This window comes from Stigmatopora argus, chromosome 23 (genome assembly GCF_051989625.1).
Source record: "Stigmatopora argus isolate UIUO_Sarg chromosome 23, RoL_Sarg_1.0, whole genome shotgun sequence".
Classification (NCBI taxonomy): domain Eukaryota; kingdom Metazoa; phylum Chordata; class Actinopteri; order Syngnathiformes; family Syngnathidae; genus Stigmatopora; species Stigmatopora argus.
Genome location: NC_135409.1, coordinates 4,197,604 through 4,218,267, shown reverse-complemented (window position 1 = coordinate 4,218,267; position 20,664 = coordinate 4,197,604). Strand labels below are relative to the sequence as shown.

At 44.7% G+C, this 20,664-nt stretch overlaps 1 protein-coding gene across 3 annotated transcripts in view; it reads left to right on the top strand.

The window, feature by feature from the left end:
- plxna4 (plexin A4) overlaps positions 1-20,664 on the top strand; it is a 126,191-nt gene that overhangs the window by 16,854 nt on the left and 88,673 nt on the right. For all 3 annotated transcript variants that reach the window (XM_077593596.1, XM_077593595.1, XM_077593594.1), the window contains one exon: positions 6,514-6,696. In XM_077593596.1, the coding sequence (XP_077449722.1) occupies positions 6,514-6,696 (183 nt within the window). The remainder of the gene's footprint in view (positions 1-6,513; positions 6,697-20,664) is intronic.

Here is a 20,664-nt window from a genome sequence, read left to right as displayed (position 1 = left end):
TAGATCACGGGGAAGTGGCGTGTGACCTATAAAACCCGCCGCCTTAACTTTGCATGTTCGCTCCGTCAGCAGAAAAAAGGAGGGAAAAAAAACCAACAAAAGCATGGCCTCACAATAAATCCCTCTTTCCCCCTCCTTGATTCATTTCTCCGTCCTCTCATCATCTGTCTTCTTCCCCCTTTCCTTCTCTCCGCGACGTTTTTTCTCCGGCGACTTTCACACCCCCTTAACGCTGACGAGGAAATGACAAGGTCGCGAGCCGGTCCCGAGCCGGTCCGTGGCCGTCCGTTCATCTTCTTGGCTAATGATCATTAATTACACGTCATTAACCGACACGCCACGGGCCCTTCTCGCACATTCGTCTCGTGCCTTTCGGCTTTCCGCTGTGCATTTTGTCTCATTAATTAGACGGTTCGAGTCGGCTGTGTCTTTGGGTCAAGCTGTGTCTCGGAAGAAGCCTTCTGACGTTATGTTCTGCTTTCGCTGGTCTCTGGAAGAGATGGATTCCTTTTCTTTCCTTGAGATAGCAATGAATTGAAGTTTTATCTCATGGCACCTCTGTTTCTAGAGGCCATGTTTTTTTTCTTGTACTTGCATTGTAGGTTTAATCAGTAGCTTTCTGTCTGATAGTCAGTCTGGACCACATCCGCAGGAAGTGGGAGGCGAGTTGATTCATTAAGACCTTCCCTCCCTGGCCCGCATCCTACTGTGTCCGTCCATCCGTTTGTCCGTCTATCCATCCACAGATCCGCTATCCGGCTGCCTGGCCGGCTAATTAAATCTCTATACACGATACCACTTGCTAAAGGTCAGCATTCATCACCACGTCATTGTTCTGTGATTAAGCAACATTGTCCGCTGGCTGGCTTCATCGGAGCTTTATTTCAGGTTTTGTATGTGCAAAATATCACATGTTGCCTTGCAGCTTCCATTTCTTTGAGACGTCTTAGCTCTTTTCAATCTCAATTAGCGACCCGTGTATGGCTTTTTGCGAAAACTCCAACGCAACAACCAACCAATAGTAAATTAATGCTAAGAAATAGCCCAAGTCAAGCTGAAAAAGTGGCGCGAATGTATCCTGTAATTACAATTAGCTCAAATCATTTTAGTCATCATGTGACAGGCCAGCAATTTGACATTGACGAACACCATATTATGTAATTATATACATTAACAGGCACTCTCTTTTTTTCTGGAGGAATCTTCCCCTTCAATGACTGATAATGCATGAAAAGCAAAACTGGCCCGGATTGGTATTAGAGTGGAATTATCACATTAGAGCGTGGTAGTCATCCAAATTTGCGCGGCATAATTGTCGGACAGGGCCAACGCAAGAAAATTGACTTTTTGAAGCCCGTAAGAGCAGAGTGGCAACCTGAAATCAAATTTCCCAATACGTGTCATTAACTCCCCGAACTGGCAGCCAACAGAATGGGCCAGCCCAGATTAAGCTGCACATCCGAGAGGGTTGGAGAGCCGATTTATTTCAGTCACGGCTAATCGCTTTTTGGCATGGCCCCTTCTTTTTCCCCAACGCTCTGCGTATATATGTATCGGTACGTACATACATACATACATACCCTGTACGGTCGATTGGTCGCCGGTCTTTTGGTCGCCCGTTGTCGCGATCCGGGCGACCAAAAGACCAGCGACAAAACAAGGTAAAACAACACGGTCTACGCATCAATAAAAGCCAACAATGGCCATGAGCAGTTTCACTGAGCTGACGTGTGAGTGTATAAGAGTTTGTATGTACATGCGTTGTCCCTTTAAGAAGCTACGTCAGTCAGGGTCTTAACAAGTTCTCCAACAAAAAACAAAAGTCCGGGAAATTTGGAGCTTTTCTTTAGCCTAATAATTAATAGGGCATTAAGTATGACTAAATAGTAATTTGCAGTTTGTATTTATGTATATATATATATATATATATATATGTATGTATATATGTATATACAGTTGTGGTCAAAAGTTTACATACACTTGTGAAGAACATAATGTCATGGCTCTCGAGTTTCCAGTTATTTCTACAACTCTAATTTTTCTCTGATAGAGTGGTTGGAACAGATACTTCTTTGTCACAAAAACATTCATGAAGTTTGGTTCTTTTATGACTTTATTATGGGTGGACAGAAAAAAAGTGATCAAATCTGCTGGGTCAAAAATATACATACAGCAGCGCTAATACTTGGTAACATGTCCCTTCGTCATTTTCACTTCGCAAAACACGCTTGACTGTGGACACTGACACCTGTGTTCCAGCAGCTTCTAATTCTTGGCAGATCTGCTTTTTGGTGATTCTCGGTTAAATCTTCACCCTCCTGACCAATTTTCACTCAGCAGCAGGTGATAGCTTGCATTTTCTTCTTGATCGTGGCAGTGACAAAACAGTGCCATGCACTTTGTACTTACAAACAATTGTTTGCACTGTTGCTCTTGGGACCTGTAGCTGCTTTGAAATGGCTCCAAGTGACTTTCCTGACTTGTTCAAGTCAAGGATTCGCTTTTTCAGATCCATGCTGGGCTCCTTTGACTTTCCCATTGTAGCGTTTGTGGGCGTTTGCATCCAATGACCCCTATTTAAATGGCCTCAGAGAAGTCACCAGCTGTAGTCACTCATAATCACTCACAAGAAGTTAAGAGGCCATGCTATGAAGCTCATTTCACTGACACAACTTTCTAAGTCACCAAGTCGTGTTGCTGTATGTATATTTTTGACCCAGCAGATTTGATCACTTTTTCTGTTAACCCATGATAAAGTCATAAAAGAACCAAACTTCATGAATGTTTTTTGTGACAAAGAAGTATCTGTTCCAATCACTCTATCAGAGAAAAATCAGAGTTGTAGCAATAACTGGAAACTCAAGAGAGCCATGACATTATGTTCTTCACAAGTATATGTAAACTTTTGACCACAACTGTGTATATATATCTGATGATCTCCCCCTCGCACACGCTGCTCAGAAGCCCGCTCGCTTTGCGCGTGGAACTGGCAGGCGCTCACGAGCGATAGAGGGTGACCTGATTCTGCCTTGGCTGCTGGCCGCAGTCCAAATATAGGAACTGTGCTCTCTTGTCGTCGCCTCTGTCTGACTCGGCTTTCTTGTCCTTTTTATTCATTAGTTTTTCCTTTTGCACTGGAGGAAATGCTCCGCAATTTCTTACTTGGCTTTTGGGTTTGACGTCTACCTTAACAATTCTGAGATTGAGTGTTCAGTCCTCTCCTGTGTGGAGTTGGTATGTTCTCCCCAGGCTTGCGTGGGTTTTCTCTGGGACTCCAGTTTTCTCCCACATTCCCAAAACATGCATGCTAGGCTAGCTGGTTGAACACTCAATTGCATCTAAGTATGAATTGAATTGAATTGTATGCTTTTATTGTCATTATACAAGTATAATGAGATTTAAAGCTTTCACCACATAGTGCACAAATAACAACAGACAGAAAAATAAATAATCAATAAATAAGTAGTCCAAGTGAGGTCTGAAGTCCAGGATGAGTTCCATGGTTTTTGGAGACATTCAGCGCCAAGTCTATGGACGCAACAACAAACAAGCAAACACATAGAAAATCAATAAATAGTAATGAAAAATAAATAATCACTAAATAGTAATGATAAATAAATAATATCAAAATTGTAATAGATAAATAAGTGGTCAACATAATAAATAAGTAGTAGTAATGTCTTGAATAGGTCTTAGGTGCAGAACTCGAGTTGAGTATGGTGACAGCTCTTGGGAAGAACTGTCCTTGAGTCTGTTTGTTTTGCCAGTTATATCTCTGTAGCGCCTTCCAGAGGCCAGCAGGTTGAACTGGTGGAAGTCGGAATGTGTATTGTCCTTTATAATGCTCTCTGCCCTTCTAAGGCACCAGGATTCGTAGATGCTGGACAGGGTGGGTAGGGGGCAGTTGATCATCTTTTGGGCTGTGTTGATCACGCTCTGCAGTCTTTTCCTGTCGGCTTCTGTGCAGCTTGAATGCCACACTGATACAGCATAGGTCAGCATACTCTCAATGGCAGACCGGTAGAAAATACACCAGCAGGTTGGTGTTTAGTTGCTCCTTCCTGAGCACTCTTCTTGATGAGTGCTGTGGTGTTTGTCGCCCAAGAGAGATCAACAGAGATGTGGACTCCTAGGAATTTGAAAGTCTCTACTTCCTCCACACATTCGCGGTTAATAGCAGCTTTGTTCTGTCGGAAGTCCAGGATGAGTTCTCTGGTTTTGGAGACGTTCAGCGCCAAGTTGTTGAGAATATTCATCGGCTTCCCAGAAAATGGAATGACCATTTCTGTGTCATTATATCGCTGTCAGACAAGAGACTGGTCTGGTCGGGATCCTGCCCAAGCGTCCAATCTACCTGCCAACCTGTTGTCTTTGCGATCAACCAAAGGGACAGACGTAACGCATCTTGTTCTGACTTGATGGCGCCCGTTTATGCGAGATTTGACAGTGATTCGTCTGTCAACGGCTGGCGAAAAATGTTGTTTTTCCATTCCCACAAGACTGAAGCATTTTTCAAAGGTAAACCTCCCATCGCCAGTCCCATCAGCATCTTATTAGCGTAGCACGCCGAGCGCTACATTGATATCATTTGCCGTTCTGACCCGGCACGTCTGCAGCGCCGCGAGTACCAATGTCATGTTCCGACGACGGCGTAATGAAAACGTGTCGGCTTCCTGACAGACAGAAAGTATATTTCACCAGATTGCGGCAGGCGCTCTCACGAATCACACTCGACGAGATGGCAGATGTGATTGGCGAGCGGCAGAAGTAATACGGCGAAAAACACTGCGCCGGGCTGAGGGAAGTGATGAAAACACACATTTTGCACACACAGGCACAGACGCAGATAAGGCCTATTGATTTATTTTGGATGATCCAAACCACTTTTGCAGTCTGCGAACAGCTAATCGCTCTCGATAAGAGCATGTTTTCGTTATTGTTATTAGTAGAGGAAACGTTTAATTATGAAAAAGAAAAATGCTAGCCATTTTTTACCTGCTAAAGCCTGTTGGGCTTGTCATCTCTTGAAAGATAATAACTCATTCACTGCCATTGACTAGACATCAAGTCAATTTTGCTTGTGATGGCAGACATGAAGACGTCGTTCAATTAATTTGATGAATGATCAAACGATTGCTGCCAGTCAAACTGGATTGAGATTTAAAACAGGCATAGATAGCTGGTTTGTTCAAAATGATCATCAACTTCTGTGTTAAATTTTCCCTCTTTCTTTGTCCTTGTTCCTTCTACCCTTCGACCCAGTGACACCATCCTGGTGCAAATCCGGCTAATCTTCATCGATCATTTTACCCTGTTAAACTCCAGTCCAAGCCCAAAAGCTCAGCGTGACTGAGATAACCCACGTTCCATTTATCTAATGAAAACCAGAACCCATATTTCTTCTCTGGCGACAAAGGCGTCTGGCGAAAGGTCGTGGCGAAGCACTACCGAAGGGTGAGAAATGGAAACGAAGACTAAAAGAACCACTTAATCCGAGAGCATTCCACCTCTGACCGCTTCCCATCTTCCATTTCAAGCAAATGAATGCAATGTTTTTAGTGTGGCATTAATTGTGTGTACCAAGACGTCACATTATACTTTAGATAATGGACTTCCCGCGGCCATAACTCAAGCATTTTATCTCCGCCGACGGTTTTTGAACGAATGCAAAAGCATCGTCACCTGCCGAGTCTTCCCTCGCATTCAATCAATCTGCGAAGCCATTCATCACGTTGCGCCGTCTGGCCTCCTAAAAAATTGTTTCCAAATCCAACCTCACGCACACACGCACGTTAAATAATAACCGTTATTCTCTTCCTGAACCTCATATGTCATTCTACCCTACCCCAATTCACGACTGATATACATATTGTCTGGCGGGGTGGCGGGATGCTGCATATAAACAAAAAACAGGTACCCACAACTGTTTTTCCTCCCAAAAGATGGCTGCTGGGTAAATATCCAATGCATCACAGGGATTTGCTTTAAAGCGTCACGACGTTTTGGGTTATTTTTAATATTTTATTATTTTTAATATTGGTGGGAATGCGGCGATTTGTGCCTGACGGATCCGCCTGAGACGGAAGTCTGTCTTCCATCTTCATTGTCTCTGTGCGCTGCTTTCCACACATCGTTTGGGAGCTAGGAATTCTGCGACGTGAGAATTAAAAGCTGCCGGAATTGGAAGCGTTTCTCTACACAACGACGTTCTATGATGTTGCTCGTAAAAGAAAACCGGGAAAAGTTGTGCCAAAGAAGAGCTTGGATAGCATCGTACGCCAACCACAGAATATGATTTAGGCGCTGAAAGCACCTCGAGTGTTGTTGCACCATTGTGGTCAACTCTGAAGGCATTTCCAGCTTTATCTAGGTCTACATTGTCTTTTTCTGTGTCTGTGCTTGCTATTGCTACAAACCTGAATTTCCCGAATACGGGATGATTAAAGGTTAATCTAATCTAATGTAGTCTAATCGAAGTCATTTTTTAAATTGTTTACGCTCACTCCCACGCAGCTCCTGACCATCGACGACGACTTCTGCGGCCTGGACATGAACGCGCCGCTCGGCGTGTCGGAAATGGTGCACGGCAGGCCCGTTTTCTCCGACGCCAACGACAAGATGACCTCGGTCGTGGCCTACGTCTACAAGAACCACTCGTTGGTCTTCGTGGGCACCAAAAGCGGACGCGTGAAAAAGGTACGTTTGGTCGGCGCTTTAAAAACTTGCGCGAGCTGCCGAGGGCGGGCGGGAAGGGAAGTTGTAGGAAGACGGATTGACTTTCAGGCAAACTCGCTGAGTCGGCTGTATTTGCGCCGGCGGGAGGGAGATGGCTAGGTAGGTAGGTGTGTGCGTGCCATGAATTTGAGTCTGTTGTGAGGAAGCCGAGGTGTGATTGAGAGAGACCCTGCGGGGGGATTTGATTCCTACAGCCAGACCTATTTGGTGTTTCCTTACATCCTTTCCGTTCATTTGGCGCATCTTCGGACTTATATTTCCGGGCACCCCTGGGGAGGCCTAGTGGGAGCCCACGTCAGCATGTTGCAGAAGTTGCCAGACAGCGCAAATCAGCACGTTGCGGTAGCGATTGAACTTCTTATCTCATTCTTCAGGCACATTTCAGTTCAAATACAGATTTTTGGACTTTGTATGGAATCAATAATAGCCTGCGTAAGTAAATCAGGGTGCCTTTGAAGCATGGTTTTTCTACCGGGTGAGGACATCTCCTTTTGGGGAGAACACGTCGCACTCTGTACGACGGGCGACCATGCAAGTTTGGAGTAGACCTTATTAGCGAGGGAAGGTTGGCCTGGAGAACAGCTGTGTCTTGAGGCGAGAAATGAAGCCGAGAAATCTGATCGTACGCTGCCAACGCACATAAGCAAGTAGTGATTTTGACACTGTTTGTTAATGCTTGATTGCCGACCCCTTCCTGTGTTTGTTTTGCTGCTTTTATTGCACACGGGGGCCCGACCGGCTCGGGCGGCCTTCTGGCTCGCAATAACCATCACGCCGCGCAGCGACTATGTAATCATATTTTATACCTGCTGCTCATGTATGGTAATGAGCCGCAAATTTAGTGTCATTGGGCAATAAAAGCGTCGTCGGTTATGAATGTTGTCTTTGCTTAAGGATGCTTACAAACAAATGCACTTTGGATGCGAGTATGTTTTGCACTCACAATTCACTGTGTTCTACACAAGCAAAAAAAACAACAACAATAACACACAACATTTTTTGTCATTTTATATCAGATTCAATTATTTGGCCATTATCCTCCTTAGCTTGTGCCGAGATGGCAGACATGTTGGACAGAAGGTGATCAATACTCCACCATCACGATTGCGCGAGCAAGAACACACAGCCCCATTATCCGCCAATAGTCCCCTCCCACACGCTCCGGGTTCCTCCCCCGCCGTTAAAGTGTATACCATTAGATGACATCACAGGCAATAAAAGACAACAGCAAAACAATAAAAGGTCCGAGCCTCGTTCCACCTCTTTTATCAATGACTTTATAAGCCCACGCCCATCGTCTAATGGATGTTGATTTATATACAGTCATCCCCACCAAAGCTTTCTTGTCTTTTTTTGTTGTTGCTTTTAACTGTTATTTATTGCGCTGCGAGCGACACATCCGTCTGAATAAAATGAGCCTTTGAGCAAAATGGAGTGGATGGACCTAATGCATCGTTGTTTGGCCCAGATTTTATGACATCATGCTTTAGGAGGGGCGGGAAGGGTTAGCAAATGAAATTTTGTGTGCTCGTGAAATGTTTCTATTTGGCAGGTCAGAATAATATTTTCTTTAGCCCGAGGACTCGACATGTTTTACAACCGTTGCTAGAATACATGCTTTAATTAAAGAGACATCATTTGCAAACGTGAGCGATAGATTGTTGGACTGCTACCTTCAGTGTTGTGAAAATAATGCTTTCTTACGTCAGTTAGAGCCAAAACTCTTCGCTCGATTGGGGCGGTGTACGTCGTCTTGTCCGTGTCAGGTGTTAATGGCGTTTTCCGTCAAGTTATGAATCAGTCCGCTTGGAAGAAAATCAAAGAATACTTTACGACGCTAATAAATAAACACAAGGCTTAGCCAAGTGTGGATCGATGAGGGCCGACGAAAGTGGAAATGGAAACTACTGAATTCATTCCATTGTTGATTTTATGACCAACGATGCAAAAATACGTCATTGCAGGAATTAAGCAATTCTGAGACTACGAAATCACTTATGACTTGCCGCCAAAGAGGGAGAAGTGGCAGAAAATTCCGCAAAAGACTCAGTCTCTCATTTGAAAGTGGGGTCTCGGGAGCTGGAGTAGTTCTTTGAAGAAGCCAGCGCAACATTTCCTCGCTTTATTTTTCCTTTCATGGTCGACCAACTTTAAATTGCTTCCCTTTCCAAAAGGAGACACTCCAGCTAAACTCATTCCGATGCCCACGCACAAGTGGGACCCTCAGATATAGTCTCACCTGTGTCTTTCCTGGCGTCTTCTGATAGACGATAAACTCCCCGGCAGATTCGAGGCCTTGCTTTGACATACCTGTCAACCTCTGCCGATAACTGCCCTTATAAATGATTATGATTCCCCTTACAACCCCCCCAAAAAACCTTACAAACACCGTACGACTCGTACGGTGTTTGTAAGGTTTTTTTGGGGGTTTGTAAGGGGAATCATAATCATTTATAAGGGCAGTTATCGGCAGAGGTTGACAGGTATGCTTTGAGTTCTTTGAGGACCGCCCCCCGCCATATGGCGGCCGTCGGCGATGGACACGCCATGAAGATGAAAGGCCCCGTTGTCGGGGGTCAGGTTTAAAGCCATCGCTTCCAGGTCAGCGGTCAAGGGGAAATCCTCTACCATACGGTGGTTTGCTCCCGCTGCGTATTAGCACGGGTGGAGACCAGAGCCGAAACCTGCAGAGGTGCTAATGCATGCTCCTCCTTCGCCGCGACGGGGGGCGCTGGCGCTTGACACAATGAGTCGCCAACCTTCAACATGATGCCAGGATGTCAGCTTGAAGGAACTGACGAATGCGCTCGGAAGCGAAGGCCAAATCTCCTTTCTTTCCTTATTGCCCCACATCATTTGTCAGAATATGGTCGAATGCCGAGAGCGCCGTGTCGGGTTGTGACAGTTCAGTCACCTCTTAACGTGACTGCTTCTTTCCAGTCTGCACCAATCAGACAGAAGCAAAGCTTAGGAGAGAGGGTAAAGACGCACCAGGAATGTAAAAGATGTAAAAACGGGAGTGAGAGTGGGAATCCAAAGCTGTCTGTCATATCAGGCATCAAACAGGTCAATCACCAGCGCACGGTGGTTAATGTTTGCTGTTGCCGAGGGGCAAGGTCAGCGTCGTCCCTCAACCTGCTGTCAATTTGCCACTTTTTGCCACGCTGCAATACGCTACTACCTCTCTCACCACCGGCAGTCTTGTCCTGTAATTGCACTGGCGTCACAAACCGGCTATTTGGACCACTTTTTATTATTCCACTCACTAGACTCCGATTTTGATTTCACTCCTGTTCTGCGTCTCACTCAAATAACAGCATTTAGAATGGAGCAATTGTATCTTCAGGTCTGTATTGCTGCACAGGTCAAATGTGTTTTGAGTGTATTCATTCATTTTTAACATGTCTTGTCCTCATTGAGGGGGGCTGGAGCCTATCCAAGCAGATTTCAGTTGCCAGGCACACAGAGTTAGAAACCCATTTGCACTCCCAATCACACAGACACCGAATGGGAATCGATCCCACGCTGTCCGGCCCGAAGTCAGGCGAATGAACCACTACCCCATCGGGCTCTTTTGAGTGCATATATTTTTCTATTAATGGCAATCAAAACCTCCCAAAATTAAACCCAGGCCCAGCAACTCTTGAAAATGAAATAAAAATAAAAACAATGATCATTCTAAATCATTTCCATTGTAAACTTATTTTTTTCCCAAAAGTATCATCCATTTCTTAATAATGACTCAATGCAGGAACTTGGCGTGCTCAGTTCTGATCATTTGGTACCTTCTTAACCAAGATGGACGGCACACGGATGTTGTGTAGGTTGATGGCGTCCTTGTTTTGCATGCGTGGTTTTGCATTTCTCGCTCAGCCAGCGAGATTTTTTTTTTGCTCCAGATGCAGTTTATCGAAACGGGCCATGGCACGGTCAGTGGAGCAGAGGATTAACTGCTTAGAGCTAATGATGAACTTGCTGTAGGATGTCTCAGCATTGTGTTTTGAAATCCACCCAACCCTCGTCACGCTATCGGGACACGTCGACGGCGAGGCGCTGAGACCCGACTGGGCGGCGTGCGATTCTGGCTCGTGGTCCAAAACGCTAGCACCGTGCGAATGCTAATGTTCTAGCGCTGTTAAATATTCCTCGGCGCAGTGTATTGTACGTGTGTTTTGTTGCTCGTTACCAGCTAATCCAGCAGCGTGTTGCCATGGGAGCAGGCAGCTATCACTATCATGGGTTGGAATGTATACAAGGTATGTCCTCAGGAGTAGTAAACGCACACGGTTATGTCGAGAGTGTTTGACTTGTGACGAGACTGACATTTTTACAACCACTTTTTCAGGGGTGTGTTGATTTGTGAGTTCTGTGATCGGAGTAGTAAGGTGGATAAAAATACAAAAAGGACCCTGCAAGTTCGGACACTCGGAAGTCACGGTTCCACTTCAATGTTGTTTTCCAGCTCCAATTTGCGGTGAGTTCTCCTCAACTGTCAATTTGAACATGGTTGGCTGGCAGTGACTGAGGAAAAGCAATTGGAGTGATGCACATTTCTTGTAGGCTGATGTTGAGTGGTGGGAAATGGGGGGATAATGTGCTAGGACGTGGAAAACAGGGTAGTACGCATGTAGGTGATGGAACACGTTGTGGAGGCCTACAGGTCGTGCTGCAGTTTTTCATTCGGGCTCTATGGTGAGACACCTGGCAACGTGTAGCGAGTGTTGGGGAAATTTGCATATGCCAACGTAAGGTGTGTGAGGATCCAAGCAATTAACAGGTTAGCTCATCTGCATGCCTGAATCAGCAAAGCAAAGTGTGTATATTAGTAAAAATAGTCAGTCACCTTCCGCGTGTCATGTGTATATATAGCTCGGCTTTTTCCTCTCCTTCATAATTGATACGTTTTCCAGATCGCTCACGTCAGCAAGATGCCGCGATGATCCCCTGCTAAGAATCGTGGTCCTTGTAGTTCTTTCCACTTCGACCCAAAAGCCGAATTAGTATTGCGACAAGAAGGTTTCCGATGTTCATTTTTGTGCCGCTATTAAGACAAATATCCGCAGTGGAGCGCCGGCGAGACATTTTGAGAGTCCAGTCCCGCCTATCGTGCGTGTTTGGACGGGCAGAGCGACTGCAAAGAAAGAAAATGACTCACTTTTCATCTGAGCTCTTTTTTTTTACCGTTTCCTGATGCATAGAACCGATGTCGACTCGCTGATTCTCGAAGGCCCGGGGTTAAGAGAAGGATGTGGCGAGGTCTGACACGTCGCAGACTCTCTGATCCGACGTATCATCTTGTAATATTGCCTTTGGCTGTCTTTTGTACTCCATTTACAAGTCATCCTTGAGCTTTTGCCTTAACGCGCTGCTCTCCGACTTCTAACAGTCTGTCGACTCATTCGTCAAAATGTTTGAGCAGCTTGTCTGCTAATGTTTTGCATGAATTTCAAACATGGGCGCAGGGGAACGCCTTGAATACGGGTTATGATTCTGACTGTCTCCCTATCCCGGAAGTCACCTAATCACCCGGCGAGGAATGACACAATGTATGAATCCACGTCTTTGACAGCCTCAAAGAGCTTGTTTGAGTTCTTACCCTCCATCTTGCCTATTAAGCCCACTTGAAAAGGCCTGGGTCTAGTCAGCCAGTTAATTAGCCGCGCTATTAACGGCCCTCAGCCAAGGCATGTTATTGTCAAAGCAGCAAAGGGGAGATAATTATTCACAACTTTCTCTCTACTTCACGCGTCTCAGTATGTCGACACTATATTTATGTGTGATTTCTGCATGGCGACACTCCATACTACGATTTATGATACCGTTGATTCAAGAAAAAAGTATTTTTCACCAAGAAATGTTCGACTGTGATTCCATTAATAATAAAATAGTTTGATTTCAAGAAGAAATAGTGTATTTACTCGCATATAAGCCGCATTTGTCAGACAAAAAATGCTAACTGAATCGAGGGTACGGCTTATATGCACATAAAAGACAAAGTGCACGCAACTGCAAGGTGACAACGCCATAACACCAAAACGTCATGACGCTATGTCAAGACAATTCGGCCGATACGGTCATTTATTTCAAAATAGAGAAAATATAAACAGATAAAACACGATGTCTATGAATGAATGAAAAAACATGGAAAAAAAACTCACTTGTGCCTGTCATTGCTCACTCAGGGCGTTGCCATCTTACCTTGGGCCGCCATCTTACATGGGACGCTGCCGTCTTAACTAGTTAAACGTGTAAACGTGCTCTCACCGGCCAGATGCGAGTAGCCTTGATTATGAAATAAAACAAAATTCCACTTTGTTTTTTTGTTGTTTTATTTCTTGTTTGAAAGTATTGCAGTAATATGAACCTTCAAAAGAATTGAGATATTTTGACATTAGAAGCAATATGGCTGCCACAACATCAAGATAAACTTATTTCTTTTTTCAAAGTAAATAATTTGATATTTTGCATTTACAAAGACCGGCATATTAACTTCCTTATGATAGTGACCATAATAATGTGCTTTTGATTCATACAGTATCTCAGAAATACCACGTGTGATGAAGTTTCTTGAGATTTTTCCTTCAAAGTAACACATTTGAACTCCCTATTAAAACCGTGAATATGGAGGTGAAAATTGTGAATCAAGGGGCGGCTTATACACGAGAAATTTAAAAAATCAACAATTTTAAGGCAATTTTAAGTGTGCATCTTAAACACGCGTGCGGCTTATATGCGAGTAAATATGGTCCCTGGTATCGGCATTTTACTATCGGCACATTGCTATTCCATGCATGCTTTTCTCAGTGATGTGTTTTCAAGTTCCAGTTATTTTCAATTGTAAACACAACAAAAGGAGTAACTAGTCTCATATGGTGCACATTTAATTAACAATGCCCAAAGGTCATTTACTTGTTGTTGTTTATTAAACGCTATATAAAATGTTTACGGTCACAGCACCCCAAGAAAATGTATTCATTTTTTTTTTCTGTCTGGCGTAGGAGTGGTGAATAATTGCACAGGGACCGTTCATTTGAGCTCCGGCGGTGAAAAAAAAAATCAATAGAATGTCTGCGGCTAATCACACACAGCAGGTTCTCGCGTTGCCCATTGGAAGGACGGCCGGCTGGACGCAACCCTGCTGCGCCCAGACTGTAATTTTTCGTCAGTGTCTCCTGTAGCCTGGCTAGAGAAGAGCGTTTTCTGAACGTTGTGAAAGGAATAAATGGAGAATAGCATTCTTTTATTAATTGGACAGGTAAACCATTGTCCGTAATAGTAGTGCCTGAAGAAAGACCTGCGTTCCTTTTGCCACTGTCCTTATAAAAAGCATATTTTACATAAATCCCTCTCATAGGAGAATACCCGAAGCTAGTGGAGGCGGCAATTGATCCATTTAAATTGGTGTCAGTGTATTTCTCGCTTTGTGTGTGTGTGTGTGTGTAGCAATAGAGTGGACACACCACTACAGGTGAGCCCCCACCCGTCCAACTTCTTCCTTCGCACTGGCCAATCACGGCTTGGCGTAGGTCTCTTGAGGCAAGCGGTGCCCTCGCTCACCTTTCTTTTTCCATCCTCCACTGCTTCCATCTACTTTCCTCTCACTTTGCAACCTCACAACTGGGTCCTTCCTCCTGTCCCTGCAGGTACTAATACACTTTAAGGCTATAAACTCAATTGAGAACTGCAGTTTTTTTTCTTCGAATGTGCGTTGGAATGATCAATCATCTGGACAATTTAGCCTTCATCAAATGTCAATATTAGGTTAGAACTTTATTTCATCCCATATTTGGGAAATTTCTTGGTTGCAGTAGCAAGACAGACACAAGACACACAAGACATTGTAGAACTAGGTAAGAAACTGGAGCCACACACTTTCTTAACTAGGTCTACAATGTATTGCAGTAGCAAGACAGACACAAGACACACAAGACATTGTAGACCTAGGTAAGAAATTGGAGCCACACAGTTTCTTAACTAGGTCTACAATGTCTTGTGTGTCTTGTGTCTGTCTTGCTACTGCAAGACAAATATTATACATATTAAAGGCGAGCTGGTAGTTTTTTTTCAGCAGTGAATAATACGAATAATACATCCCTTAGGAACTCGCATTTTTCCGTTATGCACATTGACTCAATCACACTTGTAACTGTATATGGCTTCAAAGTGGTGTTTTGAATTAGGAGACATATATTTGAAGAAGGAAGGGGTTCATTCAATCACTGGGGGGGATTAGTCTCGGTTTCACCGTTGATTACAAGAATGGGGGAGGTAAAATTGTCGACGGGAATTATTTGAATCGAATGTTTGGTACGTTTAACGAACCGCAAGAACAATGAGCAAGCTCTTCCGGTGTTTTTATCCTCATGTAAAGCTTACTTGACACGCTAACCAACTTAAGATAAACGCAACTGCCAGAGTATCGATTGCCAAAGGTTTAGGGAAACTCATTCCCTGTCGTCTGAAAACTGTATAACATATGTTGTTTTGCAAAATAGATCAACACTTGCCATCCCTTGTCCACATTTGATCCGGCTGACCAAATTTGAGAAGACTACAATAACACATTTACGTTCATTCTCTCCCGGCAGCTCTCTATGTTTGCTTTGCTTTATTTACCGGCTCCTATTGCACCGGATTTCTAACACATACACTCGTAGTAACACGTACACAAACACTCGGTGTGGTGCGAAGGCAGTGTTGTTGCCATTTAGATTCCGTAACTGAGTGTAAACATCCGGCAGTCTGACAAAAACGCAGGTGAGCAAAAGAGACGTTGTTTACCTTTGGGTGGGCCTTAACACCCAATAAATGGAGAGATATTTATAGTATTTGTCATCTGGGTGTTTTTTTTTTCTCCATCTCACATCCCTTCCTTGATCCAGTAAAAAGTGAGAAACGTTGACATTTTTAATCCCTCTCATTCATGTCCTTGATTCTTGACACACGGGCATCCTGGGAAATTGGACTTCCAAGGATACTGTGATGTGCAATCCCCCTCGCAGTCTCCCCTCCTCTCCAATTTCCTTCTTCCTCTCAGTCTGCTTTCAATGTTGACAAAATCTCAACACAGCATCTTGTCTACAACTGTTCCCTCCAGAGATGGAGGCCTCAACTTTCACTCCCGCATGTAATCAAATTCCAGTCTTTTATTTAAGCTTTGCTTAGTGACGTCATTTCGAAGAATAATTTGCCTTCCGATATGAAAGCCATTAAAAGCTACCAAGGGAAAATAGCTCTTTCCGTTGTTTCATCTGTGTTTGTCCAGCAAAACTCTGAAGGAATTCAGGCGGGAATGGAATGGCGGACGCTCCTTCTGCTTTGGCGTCTCTCGGTGATGCCGTTTCGTCTCAATAATGACAAAAGCGAACCCCGGTCACCCTTCGTTCTTTCCCGTGCGCACGGCTAGCTAGCGCACAACTGCTCTTTGTGCACTGAAAGACTGGAAAGAATAGCGTCTCACTTCAATTCAGTCTCCTAAGTACCCGATGTTGTGCTACAATGGCTTTGGGCTGATTCCCTGGCGTCTGAACACACTACAGATGCAAGCGCGCGTGTTGAAACGCGTTGGCAGGCGCGGAATCCACCACGACGTGGGCTGCAGACTTGGCGGCCAAAGAAACGAAAGCGTAGACGGCGCTCCAAAATAGAAGCTTCACCTCTATCCCGACGCGGCGGCACAATACGGCGCTCCTGCTCGAGCTGGCCTTTCCCTCTTCCATACTTCCCAGTGTTGACGGATCTGTTTGTCACGCTCTTTAATTGGAAAACGCTCTCCCGGCGGGCTTGAGTGGCGCCATCCTTCTTCAAGCTCCTTTTTTTTGTTTTTTTTAATACCTTGTTTGAGATCAGCAGGCCGGCTTGCAGCTGCTGGATAAGCCACCCGCTTGTGATTAGTATATAGGGCCAACATGTCTACCCGCGTTTGAATAATGAGCTTGTGCTTACAGATGGGGCGCACTGTAGATGTTGCGGGTGGAAGGATGGTGGTTTGGGGGAAATAAATGAGCAAAGAGGAAGCCAGTGGGTGTCTTCTCAGTTTTTCGGAAACCATTATGCCTTGGATTCATTTGTCTCCAAGGAGTGCCACAAATATGCCAGATCCACCTTCTAGCGCTACTCTTAGGTTCACGGTTTCACTCTCTACTCTGTTTTTTTGTTCTTTTCTTTGTGAAAGCAAAAGTAAGCCATCTTTCCATCAAACTTCTTTGCGTTAAATGGCTTCTAATTCTCTGAATGGAGGGATTATACATCATTGATTGATGGATGCACAGTGAAATGACTCCGCCAACTCTGGGCGGTCTGAACAATTACATTGAGAAAACACTACACTACTTTTTAAAGTAGATTCGGGAGTCTGTCTGTACCCCGAAGGGTTGTTATTGTTTACCGTGTAAGATTTATAGGGACCCAATGCATTGATGGCAAGCTTTATAGTACAAACTACATCTCATTCATCGAGGGAGAGTTCAAATAAGAAAGAAAGAAGGAAAGAAAGGAATCCCAAATGGAGCACCAGGATCGTATTTTGTTAACAAAGAGTAATAAAAGTCTGTCTACTTCACATTAGATCCATTTGGCAGCAGTTGTTTTCCATTTCCCTTACTTAATGAAAGCGCTCATTGCTGAGAGCAGAGGCATTTCGCCACCCTGGTTCCTCGCTTCCTCGACCCTCTGCAGTTGCTAGGCTGCGTTGCTAGGCAACTAATATCTACTATTATGGGATTCGGGCAGACTCAATGGGGAAGTTGACTGCCGGCAATCTGGCCTCGTGTTTTGACGCCGCGTCGTATCGTGTCGTGCACAATTTCCACGAGGATTGCAGGGGCCCTCCACGACAGCTACAATTTAGAAAATGAGTATTTGCTACTATTTTCCCACAATGGCAGTTTGCATGGAGAAGATGCGATTTGGCATCAGCGGTTTTATCATCATATCTCCAAGGGAAGATTGGAACTTCCAAAGAAAAGACAATAGACAAAATCTATCTTTCTTTTCCCCAGTAGCATTGATAGCAAAATGACCATCTGTGTACAAATATTGACATTTTTTTCAACGATGCACAATCGAGTGATCTGCATTCAGCGCTGGGAAAGGCTGCAAAATGTTTACTTGGGGTCAAGGTGAAGTGCCAGTCGAGGGCTTTGCTGTTCATACGATGACGACTCGCCCTCCACGTCACTCTCGACAAGCGCACAATGGGATGCGTGCACACACAAACAAACAATCATCCGCTCCGCCTGATATCGATCGCTTCTCTCATTCTCGGCCCCTTCAAAGGTGACTCGCCGACCTTCCCGCGCCCTTCCATTAAAAGTATTGCTGTTGAATCTAATCCGTCACACTCGAAGGGAATCTTTCTCTTTGTAGATAAACAAGTCGCCCAAGCGGGCGCGACATTTGGCCGTTGGTGCCAATCTTGAGACACATTTGCATGCCAAAGCAAGTGTGAATGGGCAGAAACAGCCTGAAAAGTTTGCCATTTGCTCACCAGGACAGCATCTACTTGTTGGTTTTAAATCCGATTAATTGCGTGACTCGGAGGATTTCATGGGCATCTGTAACTGAAAAATTCGGGTTTTTGAAACTGCTGCCAGGTTTGTGGCAATACAATCACATTAGTGAAGGTCAAATATTCTTCTGTGTGCAGGATTATGACTTAAGGCCATATTTTTTTTTTCTTGAAAGTGGAAATGAGTTTCAGTAAGCCATCAATCAGTGTGGATTGTGTCATCCGACTACGGCTTTGTTTGTTGCTCTTCACGCAGGCGTACTTAAATCGCATCTAGTAAAGCTTTTACACCAAATGAGCACCCATAAAGACAATGGAAGTGTGTAAGTGCATATGGGTGGGTGTTTTCTTCGGGTATGTGTCCAGTTGATGAATGGTCCGGCGGCGTAAAGCACCTGAAATGTCCTTTGCCTCTTTCCGTCTCATTTTCTACCCTTTCATCTTTTACCATTTCTCATCACGGGCAACTCTCTATTTTCCCGTGTTTTGTCTCAACTCGCTCTCTTCCCATTTCTGATGCTTCTGGCTACAAAAGAAAAACTCCAAACAAATGAGAGCAATATCATTTTCACAGGACAGCGACTTCAAAGTTTGTTCTCTAAAATGAAGTTAGGCAAAAAGTCCCTCGGGGGACAGAGTGAGAACGGACGAGTTTGAAAGGGTAAAGCCGGCGAAGGACGGACAAGACGGAGCAAGTAAGCGCTATTATTTGAGTCAATAAATCGTTTTTCGCTGTTTCCCGTTTCGGTTTCGGCTTATAAGTCATCATCACTATCTTCTTGCTTCAAAAGAGCTTTGTGTTGAGTCATATTTTCCATCGTCATGCTGAACTTCATTTACCCCTCCAACACCTCTATTCATGATTTTTTTTAACCTCATTTGTGACATTGTTAGTGAAAATCCTCCCACTAACAACCAGCTGAGATGAAAAGGCGACAGATCACACGCCGGCTGCACTTTGATCAATCTGGCAACAAGTGTAAATAGGATCATTAATAGGGATTTAACGAAGGGGGTCCGCTGTCCACAAGCGGAGCACCGACGGCGCCTTTAATTGGGATGTAATCGAGAGTGTTTCATTGGGATGGAAGGCGGATTATCTTTGGGGGGGGTGGAATGGATGTGCCGACGTAGGCGATAAGTGGACTTGGACAGGAAGTAATGAGCTAGACGAAAACGCTCGCCGTATATCCTCGCCATCGCATTATGCCGCTAAAGACCCGGTTCAGATTATGAGCATCAGATATGGTCAAACAGACCTCAATCCAATTGAAATCCGCAAATCACTTTAACTTCCTCCCTAAACTCCTTACAAATGTATCGCCCGGGCCCGATTACACGGCTTTTAGGAGTCGCGAAAGCTACCGCCGGGCTAGCTTTTGGCCTACAAGCTTCTTATTGCGGCTGACCATGGAAACATCAAGACAAACAATGCCAAATGTCCCTCTCGTCTGGTGTAATTACGTTTCCGCAAACCCTCTCTTTGCCTTTGCGGCGCGCCAAATGAAGTCGTCTGTTCGTGGCGCCCCAACAAATTGATCCTGAATCGACATTTTCTTTTGAAGGGCACACGCAAAATAGGTGACCCTTGCCTTCTTTAATAAAGTTATTGGCGTGTCTTTGTGTTGGGATCAATTATGCAGAGCATCTGTTTATGCAGCCCTGGTGGCATTATGTCCGCCATTGTTCCGCTGTCCAAATGCTTTTGTCCTCAGCCGTCTACTTCCACTTTTGAGCTTCCGTCCACGTAATCGTTGCTGATGTACGAATGCGCGCAGCTGTCGCCGCTTGTTTCATTACATTACTTTTCAGACTCCTCTTTTATTGGCTTTTCATACCTTCGGTTCGCCTTCCCTTTCAAAGCCTGGCAGTCGTCGCCGCCCCCCCACCACTCTCCTCTTCTTTCCTTCCCTTCTCCCTACCCTGCGTTCAATTATTCATGCCGAGCTCCATCGCGCACATGCGTGCTGTTGTGTAAATGCATGTGCCATGTGTTGGCAGTGATATTTCGTGGGGGCTTTGTTTGGGAGACCGGTTACTGGCAGAATGGGTGCTGAAACTGAAGGGAGCAATATTGGAGATGAAGGCAAAGCGATTCCCGTGTTGTCTCGCACCGTTTACGAGCTGTTTTCCATTTTTAGTCAGGGTTGACAAAGTCTCCCGCGATGCCCATTGGCAGCAACTCTTTGGTGCTGAATGTCGGGTAATTTTGCATCCGTCGGTTGAAGCGGCGGGCCTTTGCCGGACGGTGCAATTTGTGCTTTGTTGGTGATGGTGCAGTTTTTTGACAGGAGATTAATGACGTTTGCCGGTTAGTGAGAAAGGAGCGGCAGGGGTTCGATGTTTGATGCGGTCGTGTGCAGTTGATACATTTTGGCAGCTATTGAGGCCATTCATCTTCTGGAATTACACCCATACGG